Source organism: Calonectris borealis, chromosome 1 (assembly GCF_964195595.1).
Source record: "Calonectris borealis chromosome 1, bCalBor7.hap1.2, whole genome shotgun sequence".
NCBI lineage: Eukaryota > Metazoa > Chordata > Aves > Procellariiformes > Procellariidae > Calonectris > Calonectris borealis.
In genome coordinates, this window is record NC_134312.1 from 17,828,674 (window position 1) to 17,855,352 (window position 26,679).

At 37.7% G+C, this 26,679-nt stretch overlaps 1 protein-coding gene across 7 annotated transcripts in view; it reads right to left on the reverse strand.

Moving 5' to 3' along the window:
* The window catches only part of CERK (ceramide kinase), a 46,631-nt gene that overhangs the window by 12,867 nt on the left and 7,085 nt on the right, over nucleotides 1-26,679 (reverse strand). For 6 of the 7 annotated variants that reach the window (XM_075146016.1, XM_075146063.1, XM_075146042.1 and 3 more), the window contains 8 exons: nucleotides 23,994-24,107; nucleotides 22,693-22,815; nucleotides 20,519-20,644; nucleotides 19,914-19,977; nucleotides 15,938-16,083; nucleotides 4,978-5,052; nucleotides 3,086-3,238; nucleotides 1,975-2,080 (listed from right to left, as the gene is read on the reverse strand). In XM_075146016.1, coding sequence (XP_075002117.1) covers nucleotides 1,975-2,080; nucleotides 3,086-3,238; nucleotides 4,978-5,052; nucleotides 15,938-16,083; nucleotides 19,914-19,977; nucleotides 20,519-20,644; nucleotides 22,693-22,815; nucleotides 23,994-24,107 — 907 coding nt within the window. The remainder of the gene's footprint in view (nucleotides 1-1,974; nucleotides 2,081-3,085; nucleotides 3,239-4,977; nucleotides 5,053-15,937; nucleotides 16,084-19,913; nucleotides 19,978-20,518; nucleotides 20,645-22,692; nucleotides 22,816-23,993; nucleotides 24,108-26,679) is intronic. The other variant, XM_075146072.1, reaches the window with a different exon arrangement.

A 26,679-nucleotide genomic window follows, 5' to 3' on the forward strand; every position in this document is an offset into this window, starting at 1 on the left:
AATAGCAGCTGTGACTTTCAACATATAAACCACTCCTCCCAATCTGGTATCATCCTTAAAACTTCTGAGAATGCACTCTCTGCCATCATCCCAGTCATTAGTAAAGATGTTGCACAGTATTATCCCTAGTATTGATCCCTGAGGCACACCATTAGTCATTGGCTGCCAGTTGGACTTGGTACTCACAACCTTTCTAGGTAGTCTAGCCAGTTTTCCACCCATCCACTTATCTAGTCCTCACCTCATCAATTTGGTTTTAATACTACTACAGGAAACAGTACCAAAGGCCTTGTAAAATCAAGGTATGTAACACCCACTGTTTCCCCCTCATCCACAGGATTGGGGACCTGTAAGGCTGGGGGCAGACTACATTCACGGAAACTGGGACAAAGGAGTAATTTTCCAGCATTTTCCCCATACCACTAAGCAGCAGGTCCACAGTTCCTTTAGCCTTTTGTTATGATTGGAATACTTAAATCCCTTTGTAATAATTAACACCCTTCACATCCCTCACTGATTTCCTCCATCTGAGCTTTGGTTTTCTCAGTTCCATCCCTGCACATTTAGACAATGTCTCTGTGTTTCTTCCAAAGTAACTCATTCCACTTCCATCTTCTCTTTACTTCTCAGATCCTTGCTCATCCATGTTGGCTTTCTATCATGCTTATTCAAGTTTCTGTATATCAGAATGGACTGTTCTTGTGCTTTGAGGAGGTACCAACCAACTCTCTTGGACCTCTTTGTCCTCCAGGGCAGTCTCCCATGGAATCTTGCCAAGATTCCTGAATAAAGCAAAATCTGCTCTCCTAAAGTTCATGGTTGCAATTCTACTTTTTGTCTTGCTTACTTCTCTCAGGATTTTAAACTCTATAATCTCACAGTCACTCCTGCCAAGACTGTCCTCAGCCATCACATCCCCCACCTTCCTTTTCTGTAACATGACCAGCAGAGCATTTCTCCTAATCAGCTTGTCAATCACCTGCATGATCACTGTCATCACCACACTCCAGGATTCTCCTGAATTGCTTGGGCTCAGCCCTATTGCCCTTCCAGCAATTATCAGGATGTATAAAATCCCCTCTGAGGCATCAGGCACTGTTTACTGCCTGACTGAGACCCAGATGACAGCTTTCTCTCTCTGGAGCTTCCCCAGCATCAAGGCACCCGATGGATCAGGATAGTTGTTCCAGCAAGTACTGGAGACTGATCTGTAGCATGTCACAGCACTGTTACTACAGCACAGTCTCAGCAAGTTCCATGCAGTTTCTGGCCAAAGTTTCTGGCTCCTCTGTATCCTGCTCTGCTGTTTACTGCTGTGACAACTACTATATTTCTGATAGCTACATTCATATATGAAGAAGAATAATAAATACTAGTGCATAACTTCAAGCAAGTGAAAGCAAAGAGAAAGGAACACTGGCAGATTAAGGCAGGCCCCCTGATGAGAGAAACAAGTGAAGAATATCACACAGATTTTATACAGCATAGGAGTAGTCTACAAAAAAAGGCTAAATAGGCGGATTCCTGAGAGGACCTATCCTCAGGTCAAGCCATGCCAGCTGCTGTCATGGCACTAAAACAATTGCTAAAATTGCTAGATCCAATTACATTGTGAACATTTGAGAATTTTTGAATAATTATTTCCATTTGTAGAAGCTACGAGGCATCTAGACTTTTCATTTATTAGCAATAACACAGCATAGTACCCTCAACATCTTGCAACTGGGTACTGTGCTGTTATACTTTGCTTCATTTAAAATTGGGGGAGGGGAGGACCAGCTGACAACATTTTATTACATTTTTGACCTGATAAAATGAGGTGTTCTCTTTAAGGAGTCAATAAACTTTTTAAAAAGTTTATCTCGTCCAGAGCAAGTGTTTTGATGTTAAAAACAACATTTCTGTCACTTCTGTTTATGTACAGGCCTTTTCAAATAGTTCATGTCAAATATCCAGAGATAAACGTTAGCCTACCCTGTTCTGCAGCTATCTTTATCACGTGGAGATCCCAATGTGTGTTTTGCTGGTTGAAAAGAAATTGTTCCTTCGTAGTAATGATGAGAAAGAAAAGTCTTGAAGCCTACATAAGAAAGGTATTAAGAAGCATTAAGTCATTATAAATCCACATTGTGAACACCTCTGCATACATCCCTTGATTGTTTCTCTCTTTCCTTCTCTAAGGACTGCAAAACAATAGTTGCTCTCCTTAAGCTCATAGCTCTTTGTGTTATGATGTTTTAGACTGTAAAGGACAAGGAAATACCCCCCCCCCAACTTTTTAACCTTTGCCAATAGTGCCATTACTTTCCTTGACACCTTTAAGAGCCAACTAAAAATTTTAGCTGTACATCACTGCTGAATCTTAAAATTAGCCTACACTACTTAAGCTTTTGTATCTTCTTTCCCTAACACAAAACAAATCAAAGAAAGCAAAAAATACTTTCCAGTAGCATAGGATATGTCCAAATATTAGCTATCTAGGCTAAACCACTCAGCTCTCTCTATAAGCAGTGCTGGAAGAAGGACAAAATTAACAATTCATCCCATCAGCTGGATGGATGTCCAAGACAGAGGAGTGCCTATCCCTCTATAACTGATTGAAAAGAAAGTAAAAGTTATTAGCACAGAAAAGATATTACTTTTTAGGCAGTTATCACTAGGTGACATATAGCAACACATTTCTATTAACAACACAGAATAGCACTAGCAATTTTATTAATAAAAAAGCTTATAAACAAATTTGAATTAGGGTTGCTTCCAACATCATTTATAACAATTCAATATAAAATTTTTCATTCTTTATACAGATCATAAAATACTTAAAACATTAACATTAATCAATTAACTTATTAACTGTGCTATATGGTCAAATTCAACACAACTTTAATGAACACACTGTTAATGTTATCCCCCAAGTTATGGAGCTTTACATAATCCAATGTACTTGGTACCACAAGGAGTTTAAAACCAGGTTCAGTCTGCCTCTTACGTTTAAAAGCTTCAGAGAAGCTTGGTTTAGAGAGCACATCAACGGCTCCAATGTATTTACATGCTGACAAAAGAATGCAATAATTACACAAGTTACCTGAGTAGTCATATCTCATCGGACCCATCCACCGCTTCTTTTCACTATCTTTTAATATATCTCCATAAAAACCGTAACCCAGCAATGATACAGAGTACTTCAAAAACGTGTTGTTATGATGTACAGAAGAGACATCCAGAGGCTGACAGTCACCTATGAAGATTAGAAGTGCAAGGTTCTATTAAGGCTTATTTTGTTTGCAGCTGCAAACATGATAGTAACTTTAATGTTACATAATTTTTTAAAAATAAAAAAATATATTTTGTATTTATGTCGTAACATATTATGTCATATATCCACATATATTTCTTATAAATGCAGAAAGGGAAAAATAATTTTTTAATACTAATTTCATTTAACATTTAAAAAGCATTAAGCACTACGTAAGAAGAAAGGTCGGTATGTTAAAAATATATAATGAAGAATTTACACTCATTTACCATGTAGCAGTAGGAGGGAATGTTATAGAAGAGACCAATGCAGTATCTGTACATCTGCCAGGTACTACTTAATTATATGTCATACTATCAGAAGATAATTCAAGCTGGAAGGGGCCGTAGGAGGTTTCTCATCAAATCTTCCACTCAAAGTAGGTTTGGCTATGAGGTCAGATCAGGTTACTCAGGGCTTATCCAGTCAAGTCCTGAAAATCCCTAGGAACAGAGAGTACACCAGCACTCTGATGTCCTCTAGTGTAAACTTTGGAGTGGTGGTGGGTTGTGGAAGATTTGGGGAAGGGTGTGGTGTTATTTCTTTGCTTGTTTGGTTTTTTTGTTTGGTTTGGGTTTTTTCTTTTTTCTTCTTTTTCACTTTGTCTTTCATCCTTCCACCACGGACTAATTACCCTTTACGTAAGTGAGAAATACTCTTAAAAATCTAAATACATGTGTATATAAGCACATTTAATAATCCAGCTAAAATACTATGATATACTCAGTCCATCTCTCTCTCTAATCCTAGTCCAATGGCCTAAACTCTACATATGCTGAACAGACTTAACAATAGGTTAGTAACAGAGAAGCACATGTGTAAACCTTTGCAATGTCACCTCCTAAAACTGCAAGTGTTAAGCACTCAGTAACAAGTGATAATGAAATAATCATCACTTGGAAATTCCACCCTTTACGCTTACACAACTTTGTTATAACTGAAGGCTATCTTGCACAATTTTTCAAATTCAGTATTAAGAATTGGGTGACTATGATTCTTCAGTATGTGGCAAGATAGGATGGACATCACACAAATCACAATGCACTGAATATGGCAAGTTGTCTCCTTCAGCCCCCGTCCAGTTCAGGGACTCCATTACTAGAGGACTTTGAGAAGTGGCAATGTCAGCATCCCTACTGATGACAACATATCAACATATTGAAGAGTAGTTGTTTTCCTCCCTAGTTTCTCCTCAAATATATGACTTACAGAAGCCAAAAATGGGGAATTATCAGCTAATTCCAGTCAAGCAGAAGCCATACTTCTAAGTTGGCATGGAAGCATTGAATTGCACAGGACAACTGGGCAACTAGTACAAAACACTACTATTCAAGTGTACATATATTTGTCATAGCTTTCTCTGAGAGAAAGGGTGTCCAACAATTTACACTGCTTAGTGTATTTTACTGCTATTTTCAAAAGCATGCCAGAATGCATGAGAACTTAAGCACCAGATATAAAATTTCAAAACATTATGATCCCTTGAAAACAATGAATTACAGTAGAGAAAGCAATTCTGAATTTCAAATCGGAGACTTAAATCCCAGAAAAAAAACTGTAGTTCAACTCAGCCATTATGTTCAAATTATATTTCACAAACATATAGAAAGAACTAAATGGAATTACTATTTTTGGCTATTTTAATTATTTGCATAACAAAACAGTGAACTGTGACCACCCACCTACAATAATATGAAGAGCTGATGTTACTGGATCAGAAATGCCAACAGTTGAATAGCATATGCAATCTGTTGATCCTGAAAAATAAAAAACTAGAGATTAATTCATATCTTTTCAAAACAAATATTATTGGCATGGTCCTCCAAATAAAAGCATTATGTTCCTCTGGCCTGCCCCTTTCTACTTTATGGAACAAAGTAAATATAAGGATACAAATAATACGATTTAAATTTTAACTTCCCCTGCCTCCCCCCCGTAATGAGTAGAATTTATTTCTCTCCATACAAAGTACAAAGATTTTCACTATATAAGCAATAAATACATAGCAGTTAGAATTAGTTAGTTCACATGAAAAATTTCAGGATTACATTACAGCTTTTATACCAATTAAGGATGGAGGGGAAGGCAGGCATATGCTGATTTTCCTTTGCTTAAGATTTTTTACTTACTGAGATCTCATGAAAAGAAGTTGACTGGTCTCCTGTTTTTTGGGAGAGTGTTCTAAATCCCAGACTGTCAACATCCCCTCCTCCTCCAGCTGCATCTTAAACCAGAAACTCCTCCTTAGTTCTAGTATTTGAAAATTAGTAAATACTTGCTTTCAGGAATTAGTTTATAAACAGGGGAGCAAAATGAATAGAGATGTGCCTTTACAGTTTTGAGCAAAATACCTACAAGAAGAGGGGAAGCTTTAGGTTTTACCTATATTCTATCTTTGTTACTAACTACCTTCAGGCCACTCCTCACTCAGTATGTCCACTCAGTATTTTAGGTGTGTTTAGAGACAGGCAATTCTCCCTGATCCCTAGTTGGGGAAAAAAAAAAAAAAAAACAAAACTCTCAAGTAATCGCTATGGAGAAGCCTGCCACAGCGAACAAAAGCAGCTCCAGGAGCCAACTGAAGAAAATATAAATATAACAGAACTGCAGAACAAAAGAAACAGTGTGACTAAAGAGATCTCTCTCTACAAGGTTGAGGTTCAAGACAGTACAAGTGTACCATTACAGTTACATGCTCTTGCACAGAAAACGGGACTCCAATTTCTCTCACTATCGTAACAGATGAGGTACACAGATGATGTCATCATGCCACATTTGGAGTTTTATACCAGAAAATATTAAGTAGAGTTCAGATACTAAAGCTATGATTTACTGCCAATCTTTTAAGTTTCATTTTGCCTCTTACACTCACAAATTTCAGTTAGGCAGAAAAGAAAACTCTCATTACTTTTGAAAAGAAAAACAAACAAACAAACAGCCACTAAAAATCGCCACTAAAAGATCAGACCTGAACTTTTACTGCTGAATGTACAAGCCTAGCATTTCATCCAACCTTTCTCATTTCTTCACGATCTGTTTGCATGATGCTGCTAAAATTACCTCTGTCACATTCATCTTGATGTAAACAGAGCTTCCAAGTAGTCTTACACTACATGTGGAAAAAGAGGGGAATTCATGCAAGCTACATTTTAACACCAGAGGCTTATCTCCCTATACTCTTCTGTAATCAATTAAAAGCTGATCTATCTATTGGGCAATTTTATAGAACTTATTTTCATTTCTATTCATTAACTAGCAAGGAAGGGCTAAAATTAGATCTGAAGTCTGAAATTCTGCGATTCTAAAATGGGAGACTGGGGAAGACACCAACAGTGTTTACCAACTGTCAAATCATCTCTTTCTCAGACATGCCAGTGGAGTACCAACTACAAACAGTAAAATATCATCGCTTTTTTCCTCTCTCGGAGCCGGCAGTATGGAGCAACAAAACTGATATCATTCTTTATGGACATTCCAAGAGAATATAAGTGCTCATAACACCACACCAAGCATGAACCTAACGGTACTAGTTTAAAGGTCACAAAAATGTTCGTGATGAATAAGGATTTGAATATCTTTGAATACTTTATAACCAAACATGAATTCTAGACCATTAGGTGGGTCTTGAATAGATTTGGAATCTACTACTGCTGAAACAGCACTCTGATGCACATGCAAACCCCAACAAAATTGGGCTTATTTCATCAGTATAAATCTGATACGGAAAGCAGGATTAGAATGTAAATATAGCTTGACTAATATCCCTTGATTAATAGTTTAGGATTGCCAGAGCACTCAATTTGGGCAAGAAGCCTTCACAGAGCATGACTCTTGACTAATGTTAGGTGGTGGATGTTGTTTGTTCTGGTTAAACCAACAGAAAAATTACATACGTACTCTGCCACCTTTTCTCTGGGGATTTTTAAGGGCAACAGCCTAAACTAGTGAAGGAAAATAAAAGAGGTTTTTATGGGTTGCACAGAACTACATACAAATGTGAAGACTGTTTGTTAACTGAGCCCTAATTCATTAAAAAAGAAAGATCTTCAGTGTGGAAACTAATCTTTGCATTGGTGTGCTAGAAGAGAAGAAAATCAGCATGTAAGGGAATGATAAAGTTTCAGGTTAAGACACTTAGAAGTAGCTACATGTGTACACGTAACACCACAGACTATGTCAAAGCTTCCATTCATGGCCAAGGAGACCTTGCCAGGAATGCTGACAGCAGCTTGAGCTTGAATCAAGGTACTCACACACATGCCCCATTTGAAGGGCCTTAGGAAACAAGACATCTGCACAAGACAGGCAGATGCAACACAAGATCTATAAGCTCTACTGACCGTACTGACCAGATGCCCCTTGGCTATAACATAAGTTTAGATGCCCATCTCACCTGCAGACACCTAAATTTAAGCATGAAAATTTGAGTATCAATTTCAAACTGAAACTCACCCGAAGGAGAGTAACTCCGTTACCTAAAATGACACCAACTACCAGTGTTCAAGCGATGCAGATTACTCTGCTTGGCTCCCAACTGCTACTCTAGCACAACAGTTGTCTTACATAGGGCTGGTACATTTCAACGATGGTGGCACCATACCACCATATGTAGATAGCCGAATCCCAAACTAAATGTCTGAAATCTCCCAGCTAAAGAAAGCTTTCATCCCAGATATTTTGATATTAAGAACCTACTGAAAATATGAAGTGTGTAGAGAGCACATCAACTAGTCCTTGTTAAAATAGGTATAATTACTTTGAATCTTTACCATCCATTATGTACACTAGAGCCCTGTTTCATTACCCATTTTCTCCAAAGTCTGTTTGTTATTAGGAGGTATCATACAGCCACATAGAAGAACTTGCCTATGTAACAACTATGTTCTTTCCCTCCCCAAATTTAAACACTGTAATTTTAAAAATAAATTTAATGATATAAAAATTATCAAGGAAATCCTTCCTTTTAATTAATCACAAGGAGAAATGATCAAGATATGTATTTAAAATATTAAAGAGTATCTACTCCCCATAAAACATTTTTGCTAAAGCAAGATTAAAGAAACCAAAGTGATGGACTACACTACCTAGAATACAGTACAGCTAAATCACCAGATTTCGCCTTTGCATGCAAATATTGCTGGATATTTGTGAGTAGACAAGTCATGCAGAAAGGTGCTCAGACACCATCTCACAAGCTTTAAATTGATCATAGAACCACCAAAGTGATAAGCAAAACCAGATGATTTACTGGTTGTACAGAAGACTTCATGCCATTGATTCTGTGGACCAAAAGAAAAAAAAAAAAATCAAAGTGCTAGAATTAATCATCTGAAAAATGATTAGACTACTAACTTATAATTAAGTTTTCTTAAACGAAAACACATGCATGCTGTGGGCTGTAAGTATTCATTCAAAACTAAACAAATTCCAAAGAACTGGAAGTACTAAACTAAGCAGATGACAGAAGCAACAGTCAGCTAGATAGACTGTTGTCTATCTATAGAAGAGAGTGAATTTAATAAAGAAATAGAAATACTTCTAGGGCTCATGAGCATTACTCCACATGAGATAACCTTGAGAGGGGCAGGTGCTCCCACAGCACACACAGAATCCTCAGAGAGAAATTAATATGGCAACAGGATTTTGTACTGCAAACAGGTAGAATAACAACTTCAGTGGGGGTCCTGTATGTTTGCAGTATTTTTGTGAAGTCACAATCCACGCAGTCACCTCATAAATGAAATATCAGGTGAGTCAGGCTAATGACAGCGTAACTGCACACTCTTGGTCAAGCAGCATTCAGTATTTTGAAAAATCTAGATGGTGACTTTTCTGGGAAGTGATTTTCAAATGACAAGGATCTAACACATTCAAAAGTAATGGGAGAACCTACTGTTACAGGGAGAGATGAATGGCCTGGGCATACAATCATGTTCCTACTCAAAGTTTTAGAATCATAGAACAGAATCATAGAATAGTTTGGGTTGGAAGGGACCATCTTGTCCAACCCCCCTGCAATAAGCAGGGACATCTTCAATTAGATGAGGTTGCTCAGAGCCCCATCCAACCTGACCTTGAATGTTTCCAGGCATGGGGCATCTACAGCCCCTCTGGGCAACCTGTTCCAGGGATTCACCACACTCATCGCAAAAAATTTCTTCCTTGTATCTAGTCTAAATCTACCCTCCTTTAGTTTAAAACCATTACCCCTTGTCCTATCGCAACAGGCCCTGCTAAAAAGTTTGTCCCCATCTTTCTTATAAGCCCTCTTTCAGTACTGAAAGGCTGCAATAAGGTCTCCCTGAAGCCTTCTCTTCTCCTGAACAACCCCAACTTTCTCAGCCTTTCTTCATAGGAGAGGCGTTCCACCCCCTGATCATTTTTGTGGCCCTCCTCTGGACCCGCTCCAACAGGTCCATGTCTTTCTTGTGCTGAGGAACCCAGAGCTGGATGCAGCACTCCAGGTGGGGTCTCACCAGAGCAGAGTAGAGGGGCAGAACCACCTCCCTCGACCTGCTGGCCACACTTCTTTTGATGCAGCCCAGGATACGGTTGGCCTTCTGGGCTGCGAGCGGACATTGCTGGCTCATGTCCAGCTTTTCATCCACCAGCATCCCCCAAGTCCTTCTCGGCAGGGCTGCTCTCAATCCCTTCATCCCCCAGCCTGTATTGATGTCAGGGGTTGCCCCGAGCCAGGTGCAGGACCTTGCACTTGGCCTGGTTGAACCTCATGAGGTTCACACGGACCCACTTCTTGAGCTTGTCCAGGTCCCTCTGGATGGCATCCCGTCCCTCAGGCGTGTCAACTGCACCACTCAGCTTGGTGTCATTGCAAACCTGCTGAGCATGCACTCGATCCCACTGTCTATGTCATTGATGAAGATATTAAACAGCACTGGTCCTAGTACGGACCCCTGCGGGACACCACTCATCACCAACCTCCATCTGGACAGTGAGCCATTGACCACTACCTTCTGGATGCGTCCATCCAACCAATTCCTCACCCACCAGACAGTCCACCCATCCAATCCATATCTCTCCAGTTTAGAGAGAAGGATGTTGTGGGGGACAATGTCAAAGGCCTTACAGAGGTCCAGATAGATGACGTCTGTAGCTCTTCCCATGTCCACTGATGTAGTCACGCCATCATAGAAGGCCACTAGGTTGGTTAGGCAGGACTTGCCCTTGGTGAAGCCATGCTGGCTGTCTCAAATCACCTCCCTGTCCTCCATGTGCCTTACCATAGCTTCCAGGAGGATCTGTTCCATGATCTTGCCAGGCACAGAGGGGAGACTGACTGGCCTATAGTTCCCCGGGTCTTCCTTTTTTCCCTTTTTAAAAATGGGGGTTATGTTTCCCCTTTTCCAGTCAGCGGGAACTTCACCGGACTGCCATGACTTCTCGGAAATGATGGATAGTGGCTTAGCAACTTCATCCGCAAGTTCCTTCAGGACCTGCGGGTGGATGTCATCCATGGACTTGTGCACCTTCAGGTTCCTTAAATGGTCTTGAACCTGATCATCTTCTACAGTGGGCGGCTCTTCATTTTCCCAGTCCCTGCCTTTGCCTTCTGCGGCGTGGGTGGTGAGGTTTGAGCACTTGCTGGTGAAGACCGAGGCAAAAAAGTCATTGAGTACCTCCACCTTCTCCGTATCCTGGGTAACCAGGTCTCCTGTTTCGTTCCGGAGAGGGCCCACACTTTCCCTAATCTTCCTTTTATCCCCAATGTACCTGTAGAAGCTTTTCTTGTTGCCCTTGACGTCCCTGGCTAGATTTAATTCTATCAGGGCTTTAGCTTTCCTAACCTGATCCCTGGCTGCTCGGACAATTTCTCTGTATTGCTCCCAGGCTACCCGTCCTTGCTTCCACCCTCTGTAGGCTTCCTTTTTGTGTTTGGTTTGTTCAGGAGCTCCTTGTTCATCCATGCAGGCCTCCTATCGGTTTTGCCTGACTCCTCTTTGTTGGGATGCATCGCTCCTGAGCTTGGAGGAGGTGATCCTTGAATATTCACCAGCTTTCTTGGGCCCCTCTTCTCTCCAGGGCTTTGTCCCATGGCACTCTACCAAGACAAAGTCTGCTCTCCTGAAGTCCAGGGCAGTGAGCTTGCTGTGTGCCCTCCTCGGTGCCCTAAGGATCTTGAACTCCACCATTTCATGGTCACCTTCCTCTCTGCATCCAGAAACCAAGAAATCAAGTTTAACATCTGCAGAATGACACACTGGCTTAAAAAGGAACAGTTCAGAAGGACTTTGGTCTGGGTTTTTTTGGTAATCACTTCAGCGGAAGTTCAGTACCACAGTACAACAAAAATAGATTAATATAATAAAGGCAAATTTAAGAGATGAAGTTAACATCACAGGGAAAAATAATCTTGACTCAGTTGTCTTCATGGCAGCCCCACCATATTAAATGCAGTATTTAGCTCCAAGACTATCATTTCCAGAAGTATAACGGATTTAGAAAGGTGAAGGAGGAACACAAAACATTGCACTTCAGATTTCAAACTGGACATATTGAACCTTGAAATGAGATGCTAACTAAACTGCAAAGGTCATTAAATATTACACACGTTGTAACAGAGAAGGCTGTGGACACATCACTTGGAGTAATTTAAAAAAACAGTTAGATAGCTTTTTATGCTATGCTTTAACACATTTTCAAAGAGAAATTTAACATCCGCAATGACAGTAGTATAAGAGTCCAGCCACACTTCATGATTTTACTTGCATCTGGTTTTTAAGTTTGTGAATGAATCCTCCACCATTATTCTATACTACCCTCACATAAGAGGCCTGTGCTGTCTTTAGCATTCTTAACTTCTACAGCTACACATCAACATGCTGATTATAATCACACTGCATGCTTCAATCCTAGACATTACAGAGTTCATACCCTGACCACAATGAAAGTGAGAGGGATCTGGATACACTAGAAGCCTAAATCACTTATAGCAATTAACAATTAGAATCTACACTTTACTCAATCTTCCCTAGTGCTTGGAAGATTTTTCTCCTATCCCCAGGGTAGGCTGGCAGACTTGGTTTTTGGAAGAATGAATGCACTAATATTATGCCACAGCACAGAGTGAAGTAAGATTTTTTTTTCCCTACCTGCTGAGATCACAAGAGTATTTAATCTAATATGTCCCCTTTTACTAAAGAGTCCTCCGACAGTAGTTGACAGCTTTGTCCTCCTGTTCTATGCCAGGTTTAGTAAGAAGAACTAATTACTTTGGCTTACAGTGGAGGGTATAATTTTAATACTAAAACACGTGGATGAAACCTCAGTGCCACATGTCATAAGAGAAATGATTCTCTGTTTTTAAGTCCTATGGATGTATACTACCATTCTGAATGCAGTGAGAGACAATGGCTGAATGTGCTTTCAAGGCTAGATGGCACTAGGAGGAAGTAATAACTAAACAGAAGTTTCCGTAGGTGCGCTGAGTGCAAAACTTTGTCAGGTTGCTACAACCTCTAAGTACTCTTAACAGCAAATCTGTTCACAACAGCAATCAGTCAATTTACACTGGCAGATATGAAGAATGGCTGCAACTAAGAGAAATTCAGAAGTTAAAACTGCCATTTATTCATGTCAATAAAAACACAAGTTATTTCATAAAAATATACCATAAAGCATAAGAATAAATGATATTTTTTAAACCAGAAGACACACTAAGGAAAGAGACTGTCTGGAAACAGACATCTGTTTAAAAAAAAAAAGAGGGCCCAAGCAGGGGCTTGCTCCAGAAAGTCAGAATAATGATTTGCAAGCAGCATCCAACATTAAAAAAAAGAGCCTGCACAATGGGATTCTACCTATGAAATAAAGCTAATTACTCAAAAACAGTCACATAGATGAGAGTGTTTTAGCATTAAATCTCTTTCATTTGTAATTTCAAACCTTTGTACAATTATATTGACAATGTCTGAGCAAAGATTAAGTCTGCTGAATTGAGTGTTAGTTTGAATACAGTCACTGTTTAATCACAACCTCAAACCACAACCTGCCATGTTTCTGTTAACACAGCTTGACGTTAGGAGTTAAATGATAAAAAAGGCAAAAACACCGATTCAGTGTCATCTTACCCCAGGCTCCTGTCCTCACTGAGTAAACTGTCTCCACGTATCAGAAGACAAACAGAGTTTTAGAACTTAATCTCTAAACCATGGGTAGTGTTTGTTTTCAATATCTATTAATGAGTTCTTAGGATTTGAAGAAAAAGGTTGGTTATAAAGAACTAAAAAGAACATCATGGATGAAGTTTTTCTAGATGCACAATTTATATTTCATTATTCCTTTTGGCATTCTATATTTTAGGCCTGTCAGTTTAGTTTTAACGTCTTTTTGAGGTTCTCACTTATTTTGGAACAGACTTCTTGCACTAGTCTGGGAACCAGGGGATCTGCTGGGGTCAATAAAATGGTCAGAGCTCCGTTACATCAAGCAAAGACGAACAGAGAACAGCTTCACCAAGAGCTGGGAAAAAAACCCAACAACTTCCTGCCTTCCTGACCACCCTGCAATGCATGGGTTTGGCTATTTCATACACAATTTAAGGTCCCTGCGATGGCTAGATGTGCCAAGGAAGGGGTAAGATTTGTTCAGTGCTTTGACTCCCTTCTTCAGTAAATAAGCACTTCCCCATATTTTCAGTAATGGATCATATTAAATATTGTACAATATACAAACAGATCAAGATATGAATTATCCTCTGTACTTCCAAAAACTTAATTAATAGAACTTCAAGGCCAGCTTCCTTATACACCATTATAAATAATTTTTGAGGGATCTGAATAATGACTTGGAGAAAATATTGGAATCATTGCACTGATTACAAGGCTGTATCTCATGTTAGTTCAAGGAATAGAGCGTGCAGTATACATTTAAATACCAAATAGCTACAATGAACAAAACACAACAAACAGAACACTAAAGTATGTAAGAAAGTGACTTGATACATGTCAGCAATATTTAAATATCAGTGAAGATCATACTTTTTGGTTGCAATTGGAAAAAATGCATTAAGAAATTGTTGAAAAAGCAAGGTTAATCTTTAAATTTTAACATGCTTATAGTTAATTTCCTAAGGATAAAGAAACGGTTCTTAATACTGAGGTTCTGTTTTTTAAATTTTATCTTCTTATGGTCACTGACATCACCAGTAGATGAAATCTTCTGAAACCAACCATGTAAGCAAAAACCTTTAGTCCAAGAAATTTGCCCAAATAAGGGAAAGGAAGGGTAGAGCACTTCAAATTCTATTCTTATTAAGTTCATTATACAAACTGATTTTAATACAAAGCTTAAACAAATAAAATCAGAATATACTTCAATACAGTAATTCTGTTATACAGAACCCTTAATGTGCTAGCTAACAAGGAGAATGAAAAACGATAAGGGGATATTTGCATTGCAAATTTTAGATATCTAACCCTTATTGTACTGCAAGCAGAAAGGGTCAAGCTTCTTCCAAGCAACAATTCAGACCATTTGAGTTTGGATACATTCTTCACAAAGATATAACGAGTATAAAATTAGTCACCTAAAGCCTGAGGGGACAAATATACTATTTCACTTGGTGTATTTTTTTTTTTTTATAACCTGTGCTAAATTTTCTCATAAAGTTCGTGTTTTAGTTCTAGTCAGAGGCTCATAATGTTTATTTCATATCCCAGTTCTTTAATTCAAATCTCAAGCATCTGACAAGAAAAAGAGAATAGCATAGAAAAGACACTGAACTATCCATTTGTCTTTCCACAGAGCCCTCAAAATTGCAGATGCTATTAAAGACTTGCAACACTGAATCCAGTCCTGGAAAACAGAGTCATCTTGTAAGTCCACTTTTGAAGGCATCTTGGGGACCAACTGGGCAGGGTAAGGTAACACCTGGGACACCAGATTTAACAGCAAGATTGATCCAAAGAGTACCTATGGTCAATAAAAAACTAAGTTTATCACCAAAGACCTGAATTCCAAGAATGAGTTCTCTCAAATGCCTGTCAACGACAGTAGTCAGGATTGCCTGAAAAAGCAGCTGACATTGAGAACTGTGAAGGCATAGCACCTCTAAAAAGGGGCAGAAACTGCAACTTGGTCTGGAACCTGAGGACTGTTCCTCAGCTGTAGTTGACTTACGCTCTCTGTGATGACAACTGGAGGGGGGAAAAAAAAGACAAACGGAAAAGAAAAGAAGAAATTTTAGCATTTGTTTGAAGTTTGCCAGACCAGTGGGAGGTTCTCATTAGAATTCTAACTAAATTTGTGCAGCACTTGGAACTGGAAAAATATTTATCACCTAAGTCTCTGTTCAGTAAATTTCACTCCTTAATGTGTTCAGATGGGCAAAGGTATTACTTCAACATCTTATCTTGTATTAACACACAATACGCTACAAAAAACTAAAAGTAATTAAATTCTGAAGTTGCACATTAAGATTTGATTTCCTTTACAAAGTACCCTTCCCAAATAAAATTGCATGTGATCAATAATTATACTGGGATACAAACAGCTTTAGCTAGATGTCTTTATGGAATGTCATTGCTCATATCTTATACTTAGGCCTAAATTCAGGAAGTTATGAATAAGAAGAAACTTCAGGAATAAATGAATAAAGTAAACTGAAAGTCAACCCTTTCTTACCAGCAGGAATTATGCCAATCCTTATATTGCACTGGACTAATGGTGCTTTGGGATTATTTTGGTCTATGCCAGAGTCCTTCTGCATTCTTCCAATGAGACCATGCATCACTTCACTGAACATGCCGTCCCCACCAACACAAACAACACTGCCAGGAGACACAAATTAGAATGCACACTAACAGTCAATAAACAACACGGCAAGTGTTCTACTTAGGGCATGCACTGGGCACATCAAAAACAGTTGTTCTATTCTCCTCCTCCATTTTTGCAGAATATAGTAGCCCACAGTCAACTTGGCAATTAACAAAAAGCAGAAAAAAAAAATTCAAGCTACACAACTGCAAATGCACCTAGACATGTCTGTAATGTTAGAAAAAAATGTTGGAACGCAACCTAAAAAAAAAAACCTCATTATTGCTGAGTGCAGACAGACAAATATCAGTAGAAATTCACTATACAAGGAAAACATTCAACAGGACTGTACATACAGCTTTCTAAGTAAAAAAAATGGAAATAGGGTACTTTTACTAAAAAGGGAAAGTAAATGAATATTTGTGGCTTCAGGCAGAAGTATATTTTACACTATTAATTTAATAGGGATATACATTATATGAGAGTCAAAAAACAGAAAAGTGCATGCTTGCATGCTCTTCTGAACATGCTGAGAGCCAATCGAACAGAAGTCATGTATATCTACATAACCATTCATAATGAAACACAGAGTTCTAAGTGTTACCACAGATGCAAAACTTTGTTTTGCAAACTTAATTCATTCAGAGCTGGTGCAGCAACTACACAGATCCTCAATATGCTAAAGCTCAGCAGAGAGTCCACAGCCAAGCAAATACTAGGAAGTAAAAGACTATTCTACAGCAGTATACATTTCATGCACAATAATCAAATGCACACCCTGAACTCTAAAAGCATAAACATTCTTTAACCGAAAAACTAATTCAAATACGCTTTAAAGGAACACATGACAAATCCAAAGTTATGCATGTAGTCCCCAGCATTCCTAAACATCCTAAATGTTTAGGAATGTTTACTGTTATCTATACCAATCATTTCCAAGGAATAAACTAATACTTAGTCTTCTGCATAGTCAGCAACAGATCTTGCAGAATAAGCATTTATTTCATAGGACAAGTTAGTTTATTTAAAGTATTGATGATTTAAATTTACTTATTATTGTATTTTCAGCAGAAGGAAAGCTTGAAAAAACCCAGTCATTTTTTCATGAATGGAGAGGACAGTCTTAAAAATATACACTGTCCAAATCTAAGTCAAGACCTAAGAGACTGAGAGAGAAGGGAGAAAAGGATGTTTCTTTTTCATTTTTATAATTAATTTCTCTTCTCATAGCTTAACTATATTATTCCTCAACTTTAGCCTGTCCCATCTTTCTCTGCAGACTCTAAGAAAGAGGTTACGTGGACAAAAATTTCCACGTCAGTTCAAGGTTAATGTTGTGTCAGTAGTGTTCTATTTATAACAAACACTATATCCAGGCTCAAAGATGACAATGATATGAGTATCTATACCTATCAAGGATAAATACTGACAGATAAAGAAGTTCACATACACAATATCAGCATGACCAAATTCATTGCAAACATCAGATGACCAATGGGCGAGTCACACGTGTGAAGGCCCCTAGTGAAGAATTACTGTAAGAGAGAGCATTTTAGAGCGATTCTTACATTTTGGGTTTATTTTTCTAATGGACTAGCATTTGACTTTTTAGACAGATGGTAACAGTAAACTACATATGCTAAAGGACTTCAGGAGAAGGAAGTCCACAAGACAAATGAGTTTTAAAAGAACTATGGTCCCTTCTAATCTCAACCATTCTGTGAACTAATTCAAGAAATAGGAAAAAAACCCAACCTGAAACAGTTTTACAAAGGCTTGTGCAACAGGCATATGGATAAGGAAGCACAGTGATTCATACATGTCAGACTTATTCTAAACATGGTCATTACCTGCACAATACTACAGCATGCTCTAGTTGTTCTGCACAGTGATGTACAAAAACCTGCTATATAACTGAATGAATATTTTAAGTAACTGTCTTCAAAGAGAAGCTGTCCTATCACTGAGCTATTAGATTAGTACACTCACCGTAAGAAATTCTTATAAGGGGAAACAGGAAGAAGAAACAGGAAACACACACAAGAAGTTTAAATAAGCTGTCTCAAGTAAATACACTTGGAAAGCAGTGAAGTTGTTATCATTAAGAATCCTGTATCTAGTTCCAAAGTTACAGGCATGGCTTTGCCAAATAGGGAATCTGGAGATTAAATGAAGAAACTCATCACTGAATGAAGGGAAAGCCACTTGTCAGAACCAATCTAAGAGGACAGGTGAACAATTAGATGTAGGAATCCAAAGAAGATTTTCCTGTATGTGAGAAGAGTCAAACTTGAAGAAACACACGCATTTGTGCGGTTCAAACATTTTTTAAATCTTCCATGAAACCATGTGATCTGTTATCTAAAAATTGGTATTAATACAGTAACTCCTTCCTAACATCACTGTTCACCACAGAAACAGACTTGTACATGATGGATAAAAATCAAACTTTGAAAGACAGGTTGCAGTTCCCAACCCACCCGCCATTAAGGCCCAGCCTGGGAATAATAGAACCATGAGATTCTAAAAAGATGCAGTTCTCTGGCCAATTGTTTAGCTCAGTCATGTTAGACAGAGAAAACCAAAAAACCCCACCAAAGAAGAACAAAAAAAATGTACAATAAGACTGTTTGAATCTGCCAAAACACACTTGAGGTACAGCTACAATCGGTCACTGCGACTTGTTGTAAAAAACTATTTGCTAGGAGTGGACATGGGCTCACTTGCTTCCCTTTTCTGCTCTGTATTGGAATTTCACCAACTGTCAGTATTATCTATTTCAAATCACTTAAATCAAATGAAAAGGAAAAATCTTAACTAACTAGGTTTTTCTAGGATCCCAGTTTCCCTTCCTTGCACTTCTGCAAAATTAAGAAGAATCCCAGTATAGTCAAAACTGCTTATTTAAAGTCAACTCATTTTAAAGCAGGTGAAGTCTAGGAACTCAACCTATGAATGTAGTTTCTTACTACCACAATTTGTCAACATCATGCCCTCCCTTGATTTATACAATGCATATAGATCTGCTCCCCTAGCAAAAGTACTCTGAAAAAATAGGAAGTGTTTTATTTTTGCAACTTACCAGTTGAAATGTACCTGTCAACAAGCACAAGATACTATTGTAAAATACTGTAGTTATGAGCGTTTACCTGCATAGGTTCTGCATACAACTTCATGATTTTCCAGTCACATAACTTGTTTCATGTCATGAACCGGAAACTGGAATGACTAGCTTATTTATTAAAATACTCTGCTTCTACAGCAGATTTAATAATGGAATACAATTTCCACCATTCAGTTAGGTCTTCTTTTAAAACAGTAATTCCACAACAGAGCAAACACAAATAAAGCCAAATGATGTAGCCATTATTTGAACAGTCCTACATAGCAAGAGGAACTATCTGAAACGTTTCTAAACAGTTCATGGTTTTTACACACCGGCTGAATGTTACTGATGCAGTGTTCTGGACTCATGTATATGTCAAGATAATCTATACCACAAAACATTTCAGGGTAGCTTTCAAGCTATCAAAGAATGCTCAGCTTCTGGATGAGCAGAATTAATCTTACATTCATGTTCCGAACACAAATCTCATGCAAACATTGTTATACTACACTTGAATATATTGTGTGCTGAACAGGTTTACTGAAACAGTTTATTTTTCCTCTGATGCTCCTAAATGTGGATCTCCTATGGAAAGGAATATGCCCCAGAACTTTCAGCTGTTGCAATAAACATATCAGCAATGAAGGCTACTATTTTAAATTAGAGACAAGAAAAGACAGATTACAGAATATATCAGCTAGGAAAGAAAAAAAAAAAAAGACAAGTGAAGTTACTTACCCATCATATTTATTAATATTAACTTCAAGTAAATTGTCCTTAGCATGGTTAGCATGTTCAGTTACTACGAAGAAATAAACACATTAAAAATTACTGTTATAAAAATACTATTATAAGATGGTATACAATATACAACTATAAAAAGTTATTATTAATTCATTAATAACCATGATTCTATTACCAATGTGACCATAAAACAGCCTGCCCACAAAATGTGTTTCAAAAGATTTTATGCCAAGGAAAGAACTGAAAGAGACGTGCATTGCAGTATATATGGAAAAATATTTCATTAAAAAATTGTGCAAATGAACAATTGGGTTTAACAGTAAAACTGAAAAAGAGAAGAAAGGCAGTACCTTATAAATGAAGAGCTCAAATAGCTCAGAATTACCAGAAGTTTTAGTTTAGTAAGCAGAAAATTGATATAAGGTTGCCATTTATCTGGTTACCTATGCTTTAATTAGAAAGCACTCCCTCTCTACCACTTAGGAAGTTTCATTTCCTTAGTAAGGAAAGGTAAGTAACAGAAAGAACTTAAGCTACTCAGAGATGTTTTAAAGAGTTCGTATTGTGTTTATTAAGAAATTAAAATATTCGTTACTCACTAACAACATCAGTGGAGATAGAAGCCAGACTGAAGAGTGGAGCAACTTTCTGTTCATAAATCCTCTTCCCTTGTCGTTTTCCTCCATACGGATTAATATACACAAGCAACTGCTTTGGTCTAGACTCTGCAGTAAGGAAAAATATTATAGTATACTGCTTTTGTACACAAAACAAAAATTCAACAAGCTATACAAAAACAAACCTGTAAACATCAAAGTGAACAGAGCATACAAGCCTTTTCTAACTCTCTATTAACTCTTCATAACTCTTTATCAAAGAGCTATAAAAACCTGCTTCATCTATCCTCTTTATTATACTGAGGATACTGACAGTATTGAACAAATTGGTAATAAGACAGCAGGTGAAATTCAGAATCATTTCATCTGACTCCAGGTCTCACATTCTTACGCATATTATTGTTGCAGTACCTTCCCACCAAATGACATGAGTATCACAGGCATAAAAGACAAATCAAGGGCAGCAATAGGAAAGGCACTTACGAGTGAAGCATACACAGAAATACTTTTACATTAATTTACTTAAACAACATTCTTGCTTTGGTAACATAGTTACGCATTTCCTTTCTGTGATAAAGACACAATAAGAATACCTCACAAAACTACATGCAAGCACAGCAAGTGCTTGCCCTATAGCGTAACCCCTTCCCCCCCAGAAAACACCTTTGATATGATTATCTCAGGTTTGTTCAAATAGTTACAAGGATTTACATTGGTGGTGGCAATGAAAACAATTATTACACCTCTGTATTAACAGATACACAAAACAGTCATGTTTGCTGCACCTTGAGAGCCTTCCTTTTTTGTATAGAACAAAGACCTGTTATAACATTCACACTTCCTCAGACAGCATTCTAAATTATTACTTTAAAAGGGAAGAAAAAACAGTTCAGCACACTTGCATAATAAATCCACCCATGCTAAACTGTTTGAATGGTTTAAAGCTGCCACACATCCAAAGCACCATTCACCCTCTCTGAGGACTTGTTACCTTTTCTGAAATAGTTTGTAACCAATAGGATGAACACCTGCACTCAAACGGAGATGACTGCCCAGGCCACCTCTCTCACAGGTGTACTGAATGGGTGCACAAACCCCATTTTTTGAAATATTTTATTGGAAGCCAGATACCTCATGCAACATATACATAACAAAAACATTAGTAAGATGCATGCTTCCAATGCCTGTTCAGAAGAACATTTTTTGTTAAATATCCATTTTTATTCTGTGAGCCTTAAGTATTTGGTTGAGTCACATCATAGGTGTAACTTGTACCCACTCCCTTCTCTGGCTCTGTGTCTCAGATGGACCTCAGACTTACCAGGTAGCTTATCTGCAGGTAGCTTATCTCCAGTCCTGCCTCCAGCTCCATCTCCTGCTGCTTCTGTCTGGCCTCCCTGGATGGACCTGATTACTTTATCTCATCTGGGCTGTAAATGGGACCTGCTGCTACCCCCATCCCTGCTCTGCCCACTTGCTCAGATACAGTGGGACTGCATCGTGGCCAGTGAGGGCACTGCCTGTGCTACGGTCATCCTTGACCTCCCTTCTGTCATGGAGTTGCTCTGCTCCTGCCGCTCCCTGGCACCTGCCAAGGTATCTCTTTCAAGAATAATTCCTGCAAAACTACTTTTAGCCTTCCAAGAAGTAGATGTCCAAGAGTCCCAGAAATTATTAATGGGAACTCTTACTACATAAGGTACATTGTTGATGAGACTGGAAAGGTGAGACAGACACACAAAAAGCCACCCATAAATCTTACAATTGCTACAGTCCTTGTCCTCGGACCTCTAGAGTACCTCACATCTCTCAGCTTACATCTGCCCTTTACCTTCTCCAAAGCTACAGTCATTTAAAGCCCCTGCTACGCTTCTAATGTGTCCCTGTTTTGCGAAAATAATTTACATCTGGGCAAAATGATGACACCTATAGTCCTGACTGATTAGAGTAAAACGCTCAGTACAACTTAGCAAATATGCAAGATACAGAAGTAGTGATAAGGAGACACTTCAACTCTCAGCTCCATCAACTTTTGAGCAAAAGTTGCTCTTAAGAGTTTAAAAAAGCAGATGTATCAAAATAATATTAATTGACGTACTTGTAAAAATAAGCTTGTAAAATGATGCTGCAAATGCTACTAGTTTAGTCAAACTTACTCTGCATTTCAAGTAATTCTTTCAGCGCCTGTATCCACTCATTACACAAGTGCTCATCAACACACCAAAACGTCACATCACTGCACCGCCAGCGGTGATTTCGGGCTTTCTTCACGTAATACACTATTTAGATTGGGGGGGGGAGGAAAAAGGCACAGTGACACAGTTCTGTGAAATGAAAAATGTATTTCAGAGAGATCTACAAAATATCTACCTTTGGAAAAAAGTAGTAATTAACCCTGACTACACATTTCTGCAAATGACAGAAGCATTCAGAGTGTGAACAGAACATTTGTAAAAGTCAAAATGAAAACATAAATGAAAACACTTGCTCTAGGTTGTTACCTTATAGCAGATACCCAAACATAAACCTCTTTTTAAATCAAATACAATCCATTTTCCATAAACTGATCATAGACATACTTATACAAAAGTTCACTGAGTTTATACATTATTTTATCTATATTAAAATCTGCAATGTCTACATAATATAAAATGCCATAAGCTTAAGAGGATAAGCTAAACCTGCACATCAGCTCCCATGTAACCAACAGGGTGAATTTAATTTCATAAAGCTGAAATATGAGAGAAAAGATTTAGAGTTTTCTTGTGCATTAAGAACGAAGCTGGTGAGACAAGAAGCACCCTTACTTTCCATCTACAGTATCACCAATCATTGTTACTGAAGGACTAAACGTGATCAAAGTAGTCCACAACATAAAATTTTGGCATGGGAGCAATCACATTTGCCCCAGCTTTGCAGCACAGAAGTCATCACTCTCCGCAAAACAAACAGAAATTTATTTCTGGCACTTTGTTTTAAGAATTGCAGTCAATAATGCAAACAACCTTTACATGCACACATCCTGATGGTTAGGGATAATTTTAAAAACCCAAACATTTAGGACTCATTTTTCCAGCCTCTGTCTTGATTTTCTAGTCAAGTAGTAGAAAGCAATGGCCTGCTGCACAGTCATTCAGCAGCAGAAACATAAGACATTAGTTAGGACTTCATTAAAAAACTAAACACAGCATGTGTTCTTAAAGGAAGGGTTTTATTTTCCAAAATAAGGATCTTTAAATGTAAACAGGCAGATTTTTGGTGGGATTTTTTTGGTTTGTTTCATGTTTTTTTTTGGTTGGGCTTTTTTGGGGTTTTTTTTGGGGGGGGCAGGGTGTTTTGGTTTTTTTAAACGCATCATTTCTGTTAAAAAAAGTTCTGAAGATTCCTTTTGAGTCTGCCCTAAAGTACCTCCAGCAAAGTAATTAGCACAAGCATCCTGAGACTGTATTGGCCTTACCTGTGAAAGCATGTGGCTTTGCCATTTTTTGCCACTTGCCAATATTACGCTGTTTCTTGTTAAGTTCAGTTTCTTCTACAGCAATGATCTCAGAGGTTGGTACAAAACAGTTTTCTGTATGAACACAAGATCTTACACATTAACATCTTAAAACAGCACCAGAATGATTATTTCTACACATAATATGATACAGACATACATTTAAAGTAGCTGCTCAATAAGCACAACTAAGACCATAAGTAGAAATTTGCTGAATATTTTCAATTTCCTTTTGCCTTTAGTCAAAGCACATAATCCATAACCACCTATGAATTAACCCAAATAATATTTTAAATGTCTATGATTTCTCAGAAAATTAGGTATTCTGAGTATAAAAACATTTTTGCATGAAGCCAAAATCCAGCAACATTGATTTCAGAGTAATGAAATTGCCCCTTCAATGACGCCTAGTCCAGATATTTGACAGTGAATAGCACAAGCCATTTAAAAGAACATGCAACTAAATCTAGAGCAGAGAGACTACAGAGGCTATTTGTTATTCTCAAGTAAGTAGTTGGCTTATGAAAGAAGGGCATTCATATGAATTCTTAAGACTTTAAATCCCACTAAGCTTTTAAACTTCAGGATCTCCTAAGAAGTAAATTCTAGATGTTATGTTTTATGTACTGTAAAATATATTTCCCTTGCATCAACTTCAAAACTATTGTTTTTCAGAATTGAAGGCCTCTTGCTTTTATACTAGGAAAGAATTTCATCCACCCTCGCTCTGTTTTCTCTTATAGTCCCTCAACACCTTCTCAGTCTTCTTAACTCCTGTCAAATTGAGGATTTTATCTCATTTTCATTACTGATTTCAAAATTTCTCTGCTTTTACCTTATCTCAAAAAAAAAAAGTGGAACTGAAAATGCATGCTTTGTATTTATGTACAAGCAAGCACTTTGTGTATATATATACACACTTACAAAACATTTAATTACATAAGATATTATTATGATTATATAATCTCTTACATAATAAAAGTATAATACACTTGTTTCTCTCGCATATCGATAGATATATAGAGAGATACAGAGATATACAGAGACATTAAACACACAAAATACAAACACTAACACTGTTGTTACTGGGTTTTATCCCACATTTCATCTTCCTCCCTATTTTGCAGAAGTACCATGGTGGTGGTGAGGAATGTAAAATAAGCAAAAAATTTTCCTGAGCTCTTCACAGTGGTGACTACAATTCATTTGCCACTAGTTCGATTTAATTTTTTTTTGTCCCTGTCTTATTTATTTGTTTTAGTCAACAGAGTTGTTACCTATTGTCATGTCTATTGATATGTCGTGGACTACACACACAACGTTTTTTTCCTTTAAGGTGTTTTAGTGTTTGACTTGATTTATATTCCTTTAGGGATTTTATCTTCCCAGAGGTTTTTAGCTTGATTCCAAAGAAATGTAGCCTCCAAACTTTACACTGAGGTCTTTTAGGAAACTGGCCATATTCAAATGTTTTAACTACTTACAAAACAAATTTCAGCTTATAATAATTGCATTTACTATATTTAAGGCATGATGGGGAAATATAGCAGTCACAGAATATCTTTCTAAAGATTCAACAGCAGAGATCAACTCACTAAAAACACTTTACTTATATACAGATACCATACACATACACATGTATGACTATATCAAGTATTTAATATTGGATAGTAACAGTTAATTGGTCTTCCTAACATTCAGAGGAAAGATCTGCTACGGGGTCTCAATATGATTATCCACCTATCCATTTATCCACGGAAAAAAAATACAGAACGGCGATGGAACAATAAATTACAGGAAGGAAACATGTTCTTTAATCTTTTTTCGCAGAACTGTTTTTAGTTCTCATTTTTCTACTGGCTATGCCACCTATCCACATGTCAGAATATGAAAGAAAGCTTGTTGCATTTTTATAATGAGTTACTATGTAAGAGCAATCTTTTTGTTGTTGCTCACAGATATGCTACAAAACTGACAAACTAGATTTAGATCAAAATTTAAATGACAATGCTCTCATGAACATTTTGGGAAATAGTTCTACATACTGGGTACTTATTAGCATGTACGCTAGGAGCAGCAACAGAAGTCAGTGTTTTATTAGGCATTTTCTATATAATAGAGAAAGCTGTCCAACTGTACAGATAGCAAATAGATCAAAAAGCACTTCCAAATCTGTATCACTGAAAGCATTTCTTTGGAGTATATATTTTAGCACATATTACACAGCTTATATTAACAACCCCGAAATCACTTCTGCTAAGCTCTCCTAATTCTTCAGATGTGTTCTCCCTCTGACAGTTGCATGACTGGAAGTTCTGCTTTTCCAGCAATTCCTTTCACAGATGTGGCAAAAAGCAGAGAGTTAATGTTTTAGTTATATATGTGCATTTTTTTTTATCTTAAGCCACAAGAGTTACTTACATATCTGAAAAAAAGATTCCTTAAAACAAACACCACCACCCCCCAAAAAAAACCCCAAACCCCCCAACCAAACAAAAAAAAAGGAAACTAAAGCAAAGAACAGAGTGATCCCACCTTCCCTCTGTAAATCTTTGCGTTTGGTAAAAGTCTGACAAGCTTCTGTTCAATGAATACCAGCTATGCAGATTGTGACCCTCAGTACTACTTGGCAACATACAAGCATCAA